Genomic DNA, 15,836 nt, shown 5'->3' with positions numbered 1-15,836 from the left:
CCCCTTGTCACCCAACCACCTTGCCTACCTGCCTGCCTGCCTGCCTCAACCAACCATCTTTGTCTTATCCAACTGTCTATTGTTTTTGTGTGTGGATTTGGTTTTTTTGGTGGTACTGGAGTTTGAACTCAGGGCCTCATGCTTGCTGGGCAGGCACTCTACCACTTGGCCCACTCCACCAGCTCTTTTTTGTATTTTGTATTTTCAAGATAGGGTCTTGCAAACTATTTGCCCAGGCTGGCTTTAAACTGTAATCCTCCTGATCTCTGCTTCCTGAGTAGCTAGGATTACAGGTGTGAGCCACCAGAACCTGGCTCAACTGTCTATTCTTAACACAGCAGTGTTCCACTCCTCTCTAGACAATTATAAAAAAGAAGGAAAAGGATTCACTAAGCAAAACTTATATTTATTTGATAAGAAAATCACTTCTTTAAAAAAATAGTTTTTCTATGCCAAGGTGTGTACACATAAAGCATGAGCTGAAATGAGACTGAGGCAGGGATGAAATTTCAAGATCCTGAGGTTATGGAGTGAGGCCACATCCAGCAGGCAGGCCCCAGAATTCTTAGCTCCAGTGTCCTGGTGACAGGCACGGCACAGAGATCCCGGCCTCTGGACAGCCCATGGCAGTGGAAGCTCCTGTGGCCTCAGTCGGTATCTCCGTCCCCTTCACTGCCCTCCAGAGAACTGGGAACCTGCAGAAGAGGGGCAAACAGGGAAAGGACTGTGGGGGTCATCCCTGCCCCCATGCATGCATTCCCTCACGTGGCAAGCCCTACCAACCCATCACTGGCCCTTCTAGGCCATCTAGAATCGAATCAGGCAGCCCCCTCTCAGTCTAAAATATATTTGGTCACTATGCAGTGGCTGAGTTTCACTTGTGCCAGGTTCCTCACGGGTGGGTGGCAGCAGGCCTGACCCTGAGGCTGGCTCAGCCTGGGGAAGGTCCTGGGCACAGTGCCAAGCACTCACCAGAGCTGACCCCACACCAAAAGAGTAGTGTTGCCCTAACTAACAGATGCAAAAGGCTGTTAGGAGATGGTGTCTGGGGCACAAGCAACCCATATTCACACACACACACACACACACACACACACACACACAGCCCAAGGCCCCACAGTCAGGGAGCCACACCCAGAGGACAGCCTAGCAGCTGTCCAGCTCAGTGACAAGTGCCTGGGGTCACAAAACACTGAGTTGGGGAAGCAAGCAGGAGGTGCCAGGAGGCATGTCCTGAGGGGGCTGAACATCTGGCTCCATGCCCTGGCCCATTCCCCCACTGCTGTGTGACTGTGGGGAATGACACTTCTCTGGGCTCTAGGCATACACTGGGAATAGGGACAAGTGTTTGCCAGGCCTTCACGTGTGCACACTATGGGCCAGTCCTACCTTGGCGCCTGTGCTGGCTGCTGCAAGTGCTGTGGCACCGAAGTCATGGACAGGCAGGGTGCTAAGCCACTGGGCCATGGACCTCTCATCCCGCTCAGTGCTGACTATGGTGGGGTAGATGTGCTGCTCTTTGAAGGCCGTCACCTTCCCCTCCTCCTGTGTCCAGTCCAGAGGCTCGTGCAGCCCGTCACTGCCGAAGCGCTGGTTGTACTTCTCAAAGTGCACCCTCTCCAGGACCAAGCCAAGCCCAGGTGCCTTGGGCACGTCCACCTTCTCCTCCCCCCAGCTGCGCTCCAGCACACTCTCGGGGGCATAGCCCTTCACGATGGCCACCACTAGACCGACCATCTTCCGGATCTGGTGCATCATGAAGCTCTGGCCCTTCACCTTGATCACTGCAAACTCCAGGCCCTCCCGCACAAAGGGCTCCTCACAGTACATCTCCAGGATGTAGCGCCGTGCGCTGGGCTCCCAGGGCCCCTTCTGCGAGGTGAAGTTGTGGAAGTTGTGGGTGCCCTTGTAGCAGGCCAGGAGTCTGTTGACCTGCTGCAGGGTCTCGGGGCTCAGGCGGTAGGACTCATCCTGCACATCCCGGTCCTTGTGGGCAAAGGCAAAGGTGGGCAGCATGTAGAAGTAGGTCCTAGCATCACACTTGTTCTTGGAGTTGAACCCACCCGTGACCCTCTTCAGTCCTGGGGGCAGCACATAAGAAACGCAGGTGAACAGAAACACCTCAAGTCAGAGCAGCGTGAGACACAGCTCGCCAGGCAAGCACCGAATGCTGACAACAGGTGCATGGTGGGCTCCAAGCTCTATGTCCACATGACACAAATCTTGGAACAAGGGGTCTGCTGAGAGCAGAGCTGTTGTGGCAAAATCAACATGTACCTGCAGACCTCCAGGCAGCAGCCACCAGTCACCTGGAAAGGACAGCTGAGACCCAGAGACTTGCCTGCTGCAGGCTTTCTACAGATACGGCCACACGGCCATCACTGCCCTTAACAAGTTGGAAAAAGCACCACATGGTCTGGGAAGTTGGTGTGGCAGGCAGCCACACCAACGCCACTGCATGTCACACGGTAGCACTGACCACTGAAGGACTGCAAGGGACATTGGCTACTTAGCAAAACTGGGGACCATCTGTGAAATTCACTAAAGTATCTTCCATGGAAATAAATGGCAAGAAGCACCAAAGGGGACTTTTGGAGGGAGTACACTGTGAGGGGCTTCCTGAGAGGGAACAGCCTCATAGAGCAGAAAAAGGGGACAGTGTAACAAAAACAAAACTACATGACATTAGCCAGGCATGGTGACATCCACCTGTAATGGGAGGCCAAGGCTATGGAGTGAGACCCTGTCGCACACACACACAATTATACTAAAAGTAAACAGGGTTGGAGGTGTAGCTCAGTGTTAGAACACCTGCCTTACGTGCATGAGGCACCGCAATTGGTCCCTATCACCTCAAAAAAAAAAAACTCAAGGGCGGACAAAGTAATTAGTGACTTCTATGCAAATGTTTTTGACAACTTTATTTGTAACAGCTAGTATGCACAAGGCACTGGGTTTCATCCCCAGTACTGGAGAAAAAAAATAAGCTGAGCAACAGAAAACAGACCAAAAGCTAGAATATGTATTTTATGAGTTCATTTACATAAACTCCACGTGGGGTTGGGACGCGCCTCAGTACTTGGCCAGCATGTGTGAGGCGCTGGGTTCTAATCCCAGAACCAAGAAACTGTACACTTAAATACGTGCAGTGTATTGTACATCTATTATACTTCAGTAACAGAAGGGCTTTAAAAACAAAAAGCACTATCACTGCGCAGTCCTCCTGCCTCAGTGTCCCAAGTACTGAGATTATAGCATGTGCCACCACACCTGGCTCTTTAAAAAATTGTCAAAAAATAAATAAAAAGAATGAGTAATCCTAGCTGCTTGGGAGGTTGGGAGGCTAAGATCAGGGGGATCATGGGTCGAGGTTAGGCAGGTGAACAGTCTGTGAGACCCCATCTCAACCAATGGCTGTGCACAGTGGTCCACACCTGTCATCCCAACTACTGTGGGAAGTATACAATAGACGGATCACAGTCCAGGCCAGTATGGACAAAAAGCAAGACCTAGCTCCAGAATACCTTAGCAAAAAGGGCTGGAGGCATGGCTCAGTGGCAGAGCACCTGCTTTGTGAGCATGCAGCCCTGAGTTCAAACACCAGTGCCTCAAAAAATAACAAAACAAAAAACACATTCTGAAGGATTTGTAACGTGTGTAAAATTTACATCAACAGCAGCACAGTGGCCAAGAGAGAGCCACAAGCACTGCCCTTCCACAGCATGCAGTTTTTGGTACTGGGGTTTGAATTCGGTGCACTTCCTAGACAGGCATTCAACCACTTAAGCCACATCTCCAGCCCTGTTGTTTTGCATAAATTGTATTGTTTGGGGTTTTTTTGGGGCGGGAAGAGGGGATACCAATGCTGGGATTAAACCCAGGGACTTGTGCATGGTATGCTAGCATGCTACAACCCCTAATTCACTGGAGGGTAGACTATGGTAAAGAGAATACACCAGGGACTGGCAAACTGTGCCCAATACACAGCGGGTTTCTGTGCAGCCTGTGATACGAGACTGAAAGAGTGGTCAAGGAAAGAGAGAAACGTGCAAAAAGAGCTTAGTCTGTGGTGCATCAGCCTGGAAGATGTACTGTCTGACCCTCACAGAAAAAGTTTGCCAGCTTTTCATTTAAACTCCAAAGCAATCACTAAGAAAACACAAATTACAGATAATAGCCAAAAACAGGTGACAATCAAATGAAATTATAAAGAATATCAATTAAGCCAAGCACCCGTGTCTCATGCCTGTAATCTTAGTTCCTCAGAAGGCAGAGATCAGGAGGATCACGGCAGCCCAGGCAAGTAATGTGTCAGACCCTTTCTCAAAAACACCCAACAAAAAAAGAGCTGGGGGAGTGGATCGATCAAGCAATAGAGCACCTGCCTAGCAAGTGTGAGACCCTGAGTTCAAACCCCAGTACCACCAAAAAAAGAATACTGATTAGGCTGGGTGCTGGTGGCTCATGCCTGTAATCCCAGCTACTTGGGAGGCTAAGATCTGGAGTATCATGGTTCAAGGCTAGCCCAGGCAAATAGTTAGACCCCATCTCCAAAACAACCACAGCAAAATGGACTGGAAGTGTGGCTCAAGCTGTAGAGTACTTGCTTTGCAAGCCCAAAGCCCCAAGTTCAGGCACTAGTTCCACCAAAAAAAAATGAACATTAGTCCAAAAGAAGGAAGAAAGGAAATGGGAACAATGAACAGATAGAGCACAGAGAAAATAGCAAGAGGGCAGAGGCACACAGTCATGCCAAAGCTAGATGAGATGCAAGTGGCCTGTACATACCACTTCAGACGCCAAGGCAGTCAGATTTTTCTTTTTTAAAAAGGGGAGGAAGAGGAGGGAGAGAAGAGGGAAAAAGGGAGGGAGGGAAGGGAGAGAAGGAAAAAGGGAGGAAGGGAAGGAGGAAGGAAAAGAGGGAGGAAGGTAGGAGGGAGGGAGGCTGGTCTAGGCATATAACCTGGAGCCCTTGGTTCAACCTCCAGCACTACAAAAAGGGACTAAAAATCCCATTTACCAATCCTTCCTGTTATAAACAGGACAGCTGCCCCATTTTAACCACAAATGAGATGTTCATGGCTAGTGTGTGATTAAGACCAGGAACCCATGGAGCAACACAGCAGTGCCACAGAAAGGTTTCTGACTCTGCCCACTCGGCTGTCTGGCTCTCACAAACATGGCAATACTGAACTCTGGATGAAGAATCACAGCCACCCACCACCTGCTAAGCACCTACTCGGTTATCCTGCTCCACTTCCCACGGCACACAGACTCGGGTCTCACTGCAACCACCCATGCTGCAAGGCTTACCGAGAATCCGAATGTGGGATGGAAGGTGGCTGTTGATCTTGTCCAGAATGTCATCGATCAGCCACACCTTCAGGGACACTACCTGGCCAGCTGCAGACACACCCTATAAAGAAAGCAGAGCATGGAGGAGAGGTGGATCCAGCTAGGACTGGTCCTCCAACACAGCACTTGGCACCCAAGGGTCAGGCAGGTGTGAAAACAGTGCCACTCGGTCAAGGTGAGCACACCAACTGCTGTGAGTGGCATCAGAACCCAACACTGCATTGAGGGCAGAAGGAAACAGTCCCACAGAGGCTGACTCCCAGGGATGAGGGAAGAGGGAGAAGGCACTATGTAACAGAACTAGGAGCACAGCAAGAGGTGGAGGTGTGGTTCAAATAGTAGAATGCCTGACTGGCAAGCAGAAAGCCCTGAGTTCAAACCCCAATACCACCAAAAAAAAAAAGAGCACAGCAAGAAAGGGGGTCCCATCTATGTCACAACACAACAGTGCCTATGGCGGGGGTGGGGGTGGGGGATGGTTTGAGAGAGGCAACAATCTGCATGGGCCAAGAGGGGCCTTCTGGGGATGGGGCTGGAGACACAGACACATGCATAGGTTAGAAACCAATAAAGTCCTACACTTAAAATTAGCAAACTTGAGCATGGTGCCTGTGGCTCACACCTATAACCCTAGCTACTTGGGGGGCTGAAATTAGGAGGATCACAGTTCACAGCTAGTGTAGGCAAATAGTTCAAGAGACCCCATCTCCAAAATAACCACAGCAAAATGGACTGGAAGTGTGCCACAAGTGGAAGAGCACCTGATTTGCAAGCATGAAGCCCTGAGTTCAAACCCTAGTCTCACCAAAAAAAAAAAAAAAATTAGTGCACTTTAGGCTTTAGGGCAGGGGTGCAGCTCAATGCTCAGCAGTTGCCAAGCATGCACAAGGCCTGGAGTTCAATTCCTAGTGCCCCAAGTAAATAAAAATAAATAAATGTTCCTGTGGTGTCCAAGGGGCTGGGTGCACAGATGCTGAATCAGCCTCAAAGGTTTCTACTGAAAGAAGCAGAAAAAGAGACTAAAGCTTTTCTAAGTAACAGAAAGGAAACCAATGCAGGGACCATGTTCTGAAATGTGCTCTCCATCAGTTCAGGAGAGTTTTTACTCTTCTGCCTCGAAAACAATCAGAGAGCTGCAAATGGAAGAGCAGAAAGAAAGTGAAAAACAGTAAGAACCACAAATGGCTCCAACCATCACTGCCCCACAGGGAACTGTGGCTTGGGTCTGCTTCTTCCCTATGTGCAGGGCGGCTCCATGCCCAGGTCTGGCCTGGGCTCATGGGTCCAGGGGACTGGTGTACCTTTAAAATTAGATGGGTGTAGGAACAAGAGCCAAAGCTTTTTGCAAATCCACAAGAGTGCTGACTTGCAAAACTCTGTGTCCAGGACAGTGCCGGGTACCCTCAATGGCCAGGTTCTGAAGAATAGAGATCAGGTTTCTGATTCTTACTGTGCTTGCTTTTTGTTTTTTGGTGGTGCTAGGGTTTGAACTCAGGGCCTACACCTTTAGCCATTCTGCCAGTTGTTTTTGTGATGGGTTTTTTCAAGATAGGGTCTCATGAACTATTTGCCTGTGCTGGCTTTGAACTGAAATTCTTGGAGTACGACTCAAATGGTAAAGTGCATGCTCTACAAGTGCAAAGCCCTGGTTCAAACCGCAGTCATACACAAAGAAAAAAGAGAAGAAAAAAAAAAAAAGCGAAACGAACTGTGATCTGCCTCCTGAATAGCTAGGATTATAGGCACAAGCCATGAGCACCCGGCATTTTTATTTTTTTGAGACAGAGTCTCGCTATTGTAGTCCAGGCTGGCCTCAAATTCATGATTGTCCTGCCTCAGCCTTCTGAGTGCTAAGATTTCAGGTGTGCGTCACTGTGACCAGCTCCCATCATGCTTCCTGTGTGCTACAGAAGAGCCATGTGCTCTCTACCTACCCGCAGCAGGTCCCCTCAGGTGACACAAGTCCAGTCCTGGGGAGTCATCCTGCACACTCCTAGGCCCAGGAACATGGCGCAGTGTGGCCACTCAGCATGTGCTGCCACACTAGCCAGGAACTGAGCACAGGATGAACATAAAGCTGGGACAGTGGCACTCAAGGTTGTGATTCAGAGTGCATGGGCTGGGCCACCAGCCACATATGGCCACGTCCACGGGATGGGTCAGTGTAGCAGCTTAGCGTGTGAGAACACACTGCGTTTAAAGAGCATATGCTGGGAGAAGGGTGCTACTGCCGCATTTTATGTTGATTGCACATTGAAATGAGCACGTATACTCAGCTATACGCCACTGATCACTCAGAGCAACCTCGCCAACTCCTCTGCCTTTTCAATGAGGCTACCAGCAACACCACACTACAACTGTGGCTCACCTCCACAGCCACAACCCTTTCTGCACCGGTGAGGTGATGGGGATGGATCTACAGCAGAGGTCACAGCCACCTGCCACCTGCAGGGTGAGCTGACAGAAAAGAAGCAAAGGCCAGTGGACACAGTTCTGCCAGTGCCCAGCGAGACACAGCCACAGCTAAGCCGGTCATGCTCCGACCTCTCAGCTACGCAAAGCAAACCATTCTTTGCTTTAGGCTCCTGTGGCGCAGGCCTGTCCTGTGTAGCAGTTCTGACCAATGGGACCCTAGGACAGAAGGCCATGAGCTGCAGGCCAGGATCAGGCAGCACCTACCTTGTCTGTGCGGGCACATCGCTGGAAGGACATCTTCCTCATGTCTGTGCCATGATTTTCAGGAATACAGCCTGCCTGGACCAGGGCAGACACAAGGTCATCCTCTATGGTCTTGAACTGTGAGGACCCCACATTCCTCTGGAAAAAGGAGACAGATTCTTTTCATATCCCTGCCTGGGCCTTGGGTGCTGCACACTGGGGAGACAGGAAAGCCACTGGGGCAACCAGACTCAGCCATATCCACAATGCAGATGGCCTCAGGACCAGCACCAGGACCAATTCTGAGCACAGGGGACGGCTTCACCCTCCCCACTGTCCCTTGGCTGGCTTTGGCATTCTAGGCTTTTCTTAAACCCTGGCTCATGGGACCAAGAGGTCATGGGACCTCTTGGAGTGAATGCCTACCAAGAAGGACAGCGCTGCTTCCAGAGCCATGTCGAACGCTGCACCTCTTGGCCTACTGAGTGCTGGTCCAGAGTCTGCAGGACCCCATGACCAAAACAGGGACGCCTGCACCTCATTCTCACAGAACGCCTTCTCAATTCAGGGACACAGGGCTACATGTGTTTTACCATGGCTCCCGCTAGGGGGAAGACTCTCCTAGAGTCTACCTTGCAGGTTCCTACCAGTTACTTGGTGTAAAATCATGAACATTTCTCAAATGATGTAATGTCGGAAAACAACCCTTCACTCAGCCCTGTGAGCTCATCACCCCACCATCTCCCTAGTGGAGAAACCGAGGCAAGCAGAAGCTGATAAGACACCAAGTTCTCAAGACAGAGCCTACAGCAAAAACCTTAAGGTGGCTCATCCCTGTCATCCTAGCTACTTGGGAGGTGGAGATGGGAGGACTGTGGTTGAAGGCCAGCCTGGCAAATAGTTCTGAAGATTCCCCCCCATCTCCCAAGATAACCAGAGCAAAATAGAATTAAGGTGAGGTTCAAGAGGTAGAGCACCTGCTTTGCAAGCATGAAGCCCTGAGTTCAAACCCTGGTCCCACAAAAAAAAAAAAAAAGGCTTACATAATCAAAATTACTCCCACAAAACATGTCAAGCAGATGAGCACAACACACTGTAATCCTGACACTGTGGAGAGGCTGAGTGGATTCCAGCCTAGCCCAGGTTGCACATTGAGACCAAAGGAAAGAGGTAGGAAGGAAGGAAAACAAAGCATACCAGACACCCAAAGAGCAAGGGATGTATCTGTGGGTTCAACTAGAACATCTGAGGCTAACTCGGACTGAAGCCATGTTTTCCAGCCTACTGTCACCATCTACCAACTGTCACAAAATTAGGGAGCATACTTTTTATTGGGGGGCAGAGGGGGTAGGGTCTCACTATGTAGCTCAGGCTGGCCTCAAGCTTGTGTTCCTTCTCCTTCCACCTCCTGAGCTTAGGGATTACAGATGTGTGAGCCACCACACCAGCAAACTTATACTTTTTTTTTTTAAAGTAAGATAGGGTAGGGGAGGGGGGAGAAATGACCCAAACAATGTACGCACATGTGAATAAATGAATAACAAATTAAAAGAAAAAAAAGGTAAGATAGGGGTTGGAGGAATGGCGCAAGCAGTAGAGTACCTGCCTCTCAAGTGCAAAGCCCTGAGTTCAAACCCTAGTACCGCCAAAAAAAAGGAAGTAGACTAGGACACGAACTGAACTGTGTGAGCACTAACACTATTGCAACACAATAATAACATCAGTAAGTACCCATATCGTTCAGAGTGAAAATCAGTATTCTGTCTGCTCAACTCACACCTTACTTTCTTGGGACTCGTATTTCAGTTCGCCCATGACTTCGCATTGCTGGCCAGCCTTAAACAAGTTGACAGAGTGTGGGTCAAGTGACCGCAGAGGTGGCTACAAGGAGGAACAGAGTCCACCTGCATTGGTCAGGGCCAAGTTTTTGTGCCAGGTAGGGAACCCAGGGGCCAGCTTGCTAGACCTCCCCAGTGTCCTTCTGGAGCTCAGCAGCCCTCGCCATGCAGGACAAGCAACACCTGCTGCCCAGGTACATGGCTGTTGCCCACAGTCCCTGCCCTTCTCATTGGTAAACCTAGTCTCTTAGACCCCATTAAGGATTGTGCACGCCTGTCCTAATAAGGAGGAAGTAAGGCAGACTCACCCATTTACCCAAGATCACATGTGGGTCAGCCACCAAGCTGGCCCTGACCACCGTGCTGGGATGACCAGACACACCCAGCACAGTCACTCTCAGAGCAGGGTTCGAGGACCTAAATCGTGGCAGGGAGACCCACGCACAGTTCTCCGTTTTCACTGTTCCCCGGGTTCACTCTGAGGTCCCTGTGGGAAGCCGCACAGCGGCACCGGGCCAGCAGGAGCTGAGCCAAGGCAGCCGTGTCCAGGTGTGGCGCTCACCTGCATGCCGTGGTAGCCCTTCCCCGCGTAGGCCAAGAGCAGCACGATCTTGCGTTTGGGCGGCTTCCGCGGTGGTTCCTCATCCTCACTGCCCTTCAGCCTCTTGGGCGGATGCTGCGTCTCCTGCCAGACCCAGCCACCGCGGGCCTTCCTGTTCTGCTGGACTGAGGCCAGCGCTGGGGGCACCTCGTTCCCAGCCATGGGGAGCCAGCTGAGAAGACAGGTGTGAGTGAGTGAGTGGAGGCAGCAAGGATGATGGCAGTGCAGAGCCACCTGGCAGCTCTCACTGGAGCTCAGGGGCAGACCAACGGGACAGGGCACTCGGCAGGGTCAGGCACTGGTGGGCAGCATGGGATAGCACTGGGCAATGGTTTTCAGCACTGGGCTGTGCCAGGTAGAGGTGGGCAGAGATGGGTTGAGGTGGGCAGAGGGGGTGAGCGGAGGTCGGTAGAGGCGGGAGGGGGTGGGGCAGAGGTGGACAGTATGGGGCTGAGGATGGCAGCGTGGGGCAGAGGTGGGCAGCGCTGGGCAGTGCTAGGCAGAAGACGGCAGAGGTGAGCATCACAGGGCAGAAGTTGGGCAGAGATAGGCAGCGCAGAGCAGAGGTGGACAGAAGTGGGCAGCGTGGGGCAGAGGTGGGCAGAAGTGGGCAGCGCGGGGTCTTTACCCGGGGGCGCGCGGGCCGAGGTGGGTGGAAGTGGGCAGAGGAGGGCAGCGCGGGGCAGCGCCGGGCAGCGCCGGGTCTTTACCCGGGGGCGCGCGGGCCGAGGCGCGCGGTCCACTGTCCCCAGGCTCTCAGCAGCGCGGCCCACAGGCCGGGGACGCCCATGCGCGGCGGGATACAGGCGCCGGACCCTCGCCTCCCGGAACCCTGCCGAACTCTGACCCCTGCCGAACTCTGACCCCGACCTCCTCGAGAACCCCGCCCCCCCACCCCACCCCCGATGCCCCTGCCCTGGCCCTCCTGATCTCTGACTTCTTCAGGCCCGCCGAGGTTCCAGCCCCGCCCTCCTGAACTCTGACCTGTGGTCTCCCGGGCGCCCCTGACCCCCAGTTGACCTCTGACCTCCCTGGTCCCTCCTCCTCCCGCCCCGCCCGGAGAGCTGTCCTCGGGACCCGGCCCGTTCGTGAAGATCAGCGTGGCTCCCGCCCGACCCACTCACGACGCCGCGGACCCGGCGGAGGCCGACCACGTGGGCGAGACAGGAAGCCGAAGCGCGCTGGACGGCGGCCGAGCAGGGACAAAAGTCTTCCTGGGCAGAGCTGCGGCGCGGGACGTGAGTGGGCGTGGCCAGTTCTGTGTGGGCGGGGAAGTGGGCGGAGCCTCGTAACCCAGGCTCCCGGCTGGTCCAGGCGCTTCCGTGAGCCTCACGAGGCCCGCGGCCAAAATCCGGGCTGGGGAAAGGCTTGGCGGTGCAAAGGGAACACACTTCAGTGAGATGTGCGGATTACGAATGCACCAGGGTGCGAGTCTTGGCAGGAAGAAGTAATCAAAGCGGATAACGCCCACGTGGTTAACCCGTTCCATCCTCGCACCCACCCTCTGCCACTGAAGAGGACCAGAGAAACAGAGGAGCAAGGCACCTTGCCTCAAGTCCCACAGCACCAGGCACAACTGGTCTTTGCACTTCCACCCGCTGGCTGGGCAGGGTGCAGACCACCACCAGCCTTTCCTGTTAGCAAGTCTGCGGTGACATCAGCTTGCTGTTGCCAGGCGTTGCTGGGATCCCCTGATGCACCCGCGCATTTAATCCCAGGAAACCGTCCTTGCCCTCATGCTACAGACAGCAAGGCTGGGCACAGACAGGCACAGAGACTCATCAGAGTTAGCTGTTTTTTTTTTTCTTTTTGCAGCGCTAGGGATGGAACCAGGGCCCCGTGCATTCGAGGAAGTGCTCTACCACTGAGCTACATCCCCACCCTCCAGCTCAATCTTTGCTTGTGTGTGTGTGTGTGTGTGTGTGTTACTGAAGTTTGAACTCAGGGCCTCACTCTTGCTAGGCAGGCACTCTATCACTTGAGCCACTCCACCAACCCTGTTTTCTCTTGGGTATTATCAAGATAGGGTCTCACAAACTGTTTGCCTGGGGTTGGCTTCGAACTGCAATCTTCTTGATCTCTGCCTCCTGAGTAGCCGGGATTACAGGTGTGAGCCGCCGGCTCCCAGCTCCCAGCTATCTTTTTACTTGTGCACACAGGATGATATAAAAAAAAAAAAAAAGCCCAGCACCTGTGGCTCACTCCTGTAATCCTAGCTACAGGAGGATCACAGTTCGAAGCCAGCCTAGGCATATAGTTCTTGAGACCCTATCTTGAAAAAAAAAAAACAAACAGCTGATGGAGTGGCTCAAGGTGAAGGTGAAGACCCTGAGTTCAAGCCCCAGTACCGCAAAAAAGAAAAGAAAAGGTGGGCACCAGTGGCTCATGCCTGTAATCTTAGCTTTTCAGGAAACTGAGATTGGGAGGATCATGGTTCGAGGCCAGCCCCAGAAAATAGTTCATAAGACCCTATATCCAAAATAACCAGAGCAAAATGGACTGGAGGTGTGGCTCAAGAGGTACAGTGCCTGCTTTGCAAGCATGAAGCCCTGAGTTCAAACCGAAGTTCTCCACACACAAAAAAAAATGAAAAAAAAATGAAAAAATACCTACCATCACCTTATTTCCTTTAAATGAAAAATGTCTGTCATGCGAAGCTCAATGCATTGTTCTTACTTTTCTCATTTTGTCAAGGACTGGTGTGAGTTTTTTCACAGCCAACAAGATCCCTGGAGGAACAACTGCCAGAGAAACTAGTGTTGGAGCCCATTCCTTCTCCAAGACTCGGTCCCTCCATTTTCTGACCACCACATGCATCTTGAGCACCCTCAACCTGCATCCTTTTAATTATTTTTTGGGGGGTGGGGGGATTGGTTCTTTTGCAAATGGGGGTCTCATGAACTATTTGCCTAGACTGGCCTCCAATTGCAATCCTCCTGACCTCAGTCTCCCAAGAAGCTAGGATTACAGTCATGAGCTATGGAGCCGCCGGCACCCGGCCCTTTTACAGAGACAGGAGAAGTTTGGCTGACCTCTGCTTAACATCTCTGCATCTCTCTGACTCTTTCTGTCTCCTCCTCTCCCTTAAAGATGTTCATAGGATTCCACTGGGCTCACCTGGCTGATCCAGGATACTCTCCCAGGCTCCGGTAATCCCAGCACTCGGGAGGCTGAGGCATGAGGATAGAGGCCACAGAGTGAGTTCCAGACCAGCCTGGGCTATGTAGCTAGACTCCAACTAAAAAAAAAAAAAAGAAAGAAAAAAAATCCTTAGCGTGAGCTAATCATATCTGCAGAGTCCCTCTTGTCATGTAAAGCCACATACAGGCTCCAGGTATCAGGACCTGGACACCTCTGGGCAATATAACTCAGCTGACCACAAACTTGAATTTGGGGCAGGAGGTGTTGTGGGAGAAGTGTGTTCCCAGCAGACTAAAGGACCCTGGGGCAGAAGCATGCCAGGCTGGGAGAGGCCTGCCTCTCTGCTTGCTCCTTCTCCAGATGGAATCGGTAGAACCAGGACACACCATTCCTAGATTCTGCAGTTAGAGACACCACAAGGTGACAGAGAGGGCTCAAGTGGTAGAGAGCCTATCTAGAAAGTGAGGCCCCGAGTTCAAACCCCAGTACCATCGCCCCCCCCCACAACAAAGGTGGCAGAGACAGTAGTGAGAAATGAAGCCAGATCAGGGGCCTCATGAGCAACAGAAAGATCTTGGCTTTGGCTCAGACAGAAGTGGATGTGCAGAGGGCTGGACAGAGCCCTCAGTGAGTTGCGGGGCCCAAACAGCCCCTCCTGTTCTGCTCTCAGGAGTGAGGGCCCTCCTGGGAGCTTGGGACCCCAGCATCCCTTCTCCTGCCTTCCCATGGTGAGCCTTGCTGTATCTGCAGCTCAGGAGGTATGTCTCCTGCCCCTCAGTGTGCCCACCACCAGGGCAGCCACACCTGTTCTGTGGGCAAATGGTCTCAACCAGTCAGCTGGAGGCAGTGAGACCCACTCAGAATTCCAGGTCGGTGGGTAGTCGCACCAGCAGACCTCCCACTCCACAGCTTTCTGGGGAGGGGGACAGAAACGTAGCCACCCTAACAGGTCCTGACTGTCAGGTGTGTCAGGTAGTGGAAATGAAAGATGACTGAGGTCCCTGTCACCTCACTATGCAAGAGCTGATCTCAGTGCTCCTCCTTCACAGGCCCCCGGGTTGCCCGAACTCAAGGCTGGAGCCCCTGTGCGGCCACCAGAGGCTGGCCCTCCCGCTGAGCCTGTGCTGGAAGTGCAGCTTGCGGTCTTTGGCAAGGGGACCAGGCTCTGCACGAGGCCACCCCCCCTTCAAGCTCCTGCCCACGGAGGTTTACACTGCTCTGTTTCTAACTCCCTAAGCTTGGAAGCGCTCAGTGGGAGAGTAATCAACGGCTGTGTGATTTCACCGGTGTCACCCCAGAAGGGGTCAAACTACAGACACAGTAGTCACCACGGGTGCAGATGAACAGGTGTGGCACAGGAGTTGTGGGAGAGTGAAGTGTTCTGTGTGATACAATGGTGGGGGAGAGGACACGTGACACCACACACGTTTGTCGTACGTTGGCCGACCGTGGGATGCTGCACAGCAAAGACCACCATCTCGAAACAAAATTAGAAAGGCTGGGGTGTAGTTCAGTGGTAGGGTGCTTACTTAACATGCACAAAGCCCTGGGGTCAATCCCAACACTGCAAAACAAAAAACTGGTAACACAAACTTAAGCCAGGCATGGCAGTACAAACTGGAATCCCACCTCAGGAGGCTGAGGCAGGATCAACATAGAGACCCTATCTCAACAAAACAAAAACACAGCTGGCAGAGTGGCTTAAGTGCTTGAGCATCTGCCTGGCAAGCATAAAGCCCTGAATTCAAACCCAGTACTGCCAAAAAAAATTAAAAAAAAAAACCCACAACCCTCTAGACTGTGCAACAACCCCATGGGCTGTGGATGATAAGGTATCAGTATTGACGGTGCTGCAACATGAGTGTAACGAGCTAATGGCAAGGGACACCAGTGGGAGGGCGGGGAGAGGGGTAGATGGGAATCCTCTTGCTCCTTGTTCAGTTTTTTGTTTGCTTTTTACAGTACTGGGGCTTGAACTCAGGCCCTTCACCTTGAACCACTCCACCAGAACTTTGTTTTTTGGAGATAGGGTCTCGTGAACTATTTGCCCGGGCTGGCTTCGAACCACGATCCCCCTTATCTCTGGCTCCTGAGCAGCTAGGATTACAGGCATGAGCCACCGGTGCCTGGCCCTTGTTCAGTTTTTATGCAAACCAAAACTCCTCCAGAGAAATAAATACTACAGAACTGCACGACCCTGGTGACCATCTCACCATTTCTGTCACTCATGTGAAAGAGCTCGA

At 52.3% G+C, this 15,836-nt stretch overlaps 1 protein-coding gene across 3 annotated transcripts; it reads right to left on the bottom strand.

The window, feature by feature from the left end:
* Window positions 1-385: 385 nt before the first annotated feature.
* Pus1 (pseudouridine synthase 1) lies at window positions 386-11,654 on the bottom strand. 3 transcript variants are annotated; one of them, XM_074060634.1, is made up of 7 exons: window positions 11,577-11,626; window positions 11,163-11,284; window positions 10,414-10,624; window positions 8,035-8,172; window positions 5,314-5,416; window positions 1,390-2,081; window positions 386-695 (listed from the first exon to the last, which is right to left on the bottom strand). In XM_074060634.1, exons 2-7 carry the CDS (start codon window positions 11,240-11,242, stop codon window positions 648-650), a joined length of 1,272 nt encoding a protein of 423 aa, XP_073916735.1. In that variant the 5' UTR covers window positions 11,243-11,284; window positions 11,577-11,626; the 3' UTR covers window positions 386-647. The 3 variants fall into 3 exon arrangements, with proteins under 3 accessions (XP_073916735.1, XP_073916734.1, XP_020036814.1); XM_074060633.1 differs by lacking the exon at window positions 11,163-11,284 and having other exon boundaries at window positions 11,577-11,654; XM_020181225.2 differs by lacking the exon at window positions 11,577-11,626 and having other exon boundaries at window positions 11,163-11,336.
* Window positions 11,655-15,836: the final 4,182 nt, after the last annotated feature.

This window comes from Castor canadensis, chromosome 18 (assembly GCF_047511655.1).
Source record: "Castor canadensis chromosome 18, mCasCan1.hap1v2, whole genome shotgun sequence".
In the NCBI taxonomy this organism is placed as follows: Eukaryota; Metazoa; Chordata; class Mammalia; order Rodentia; family Castoridae; genus Castor; species Castor canadensis.
This window is presented reverse-complemented; position numbering and strand designations above follow the sequence as displayed.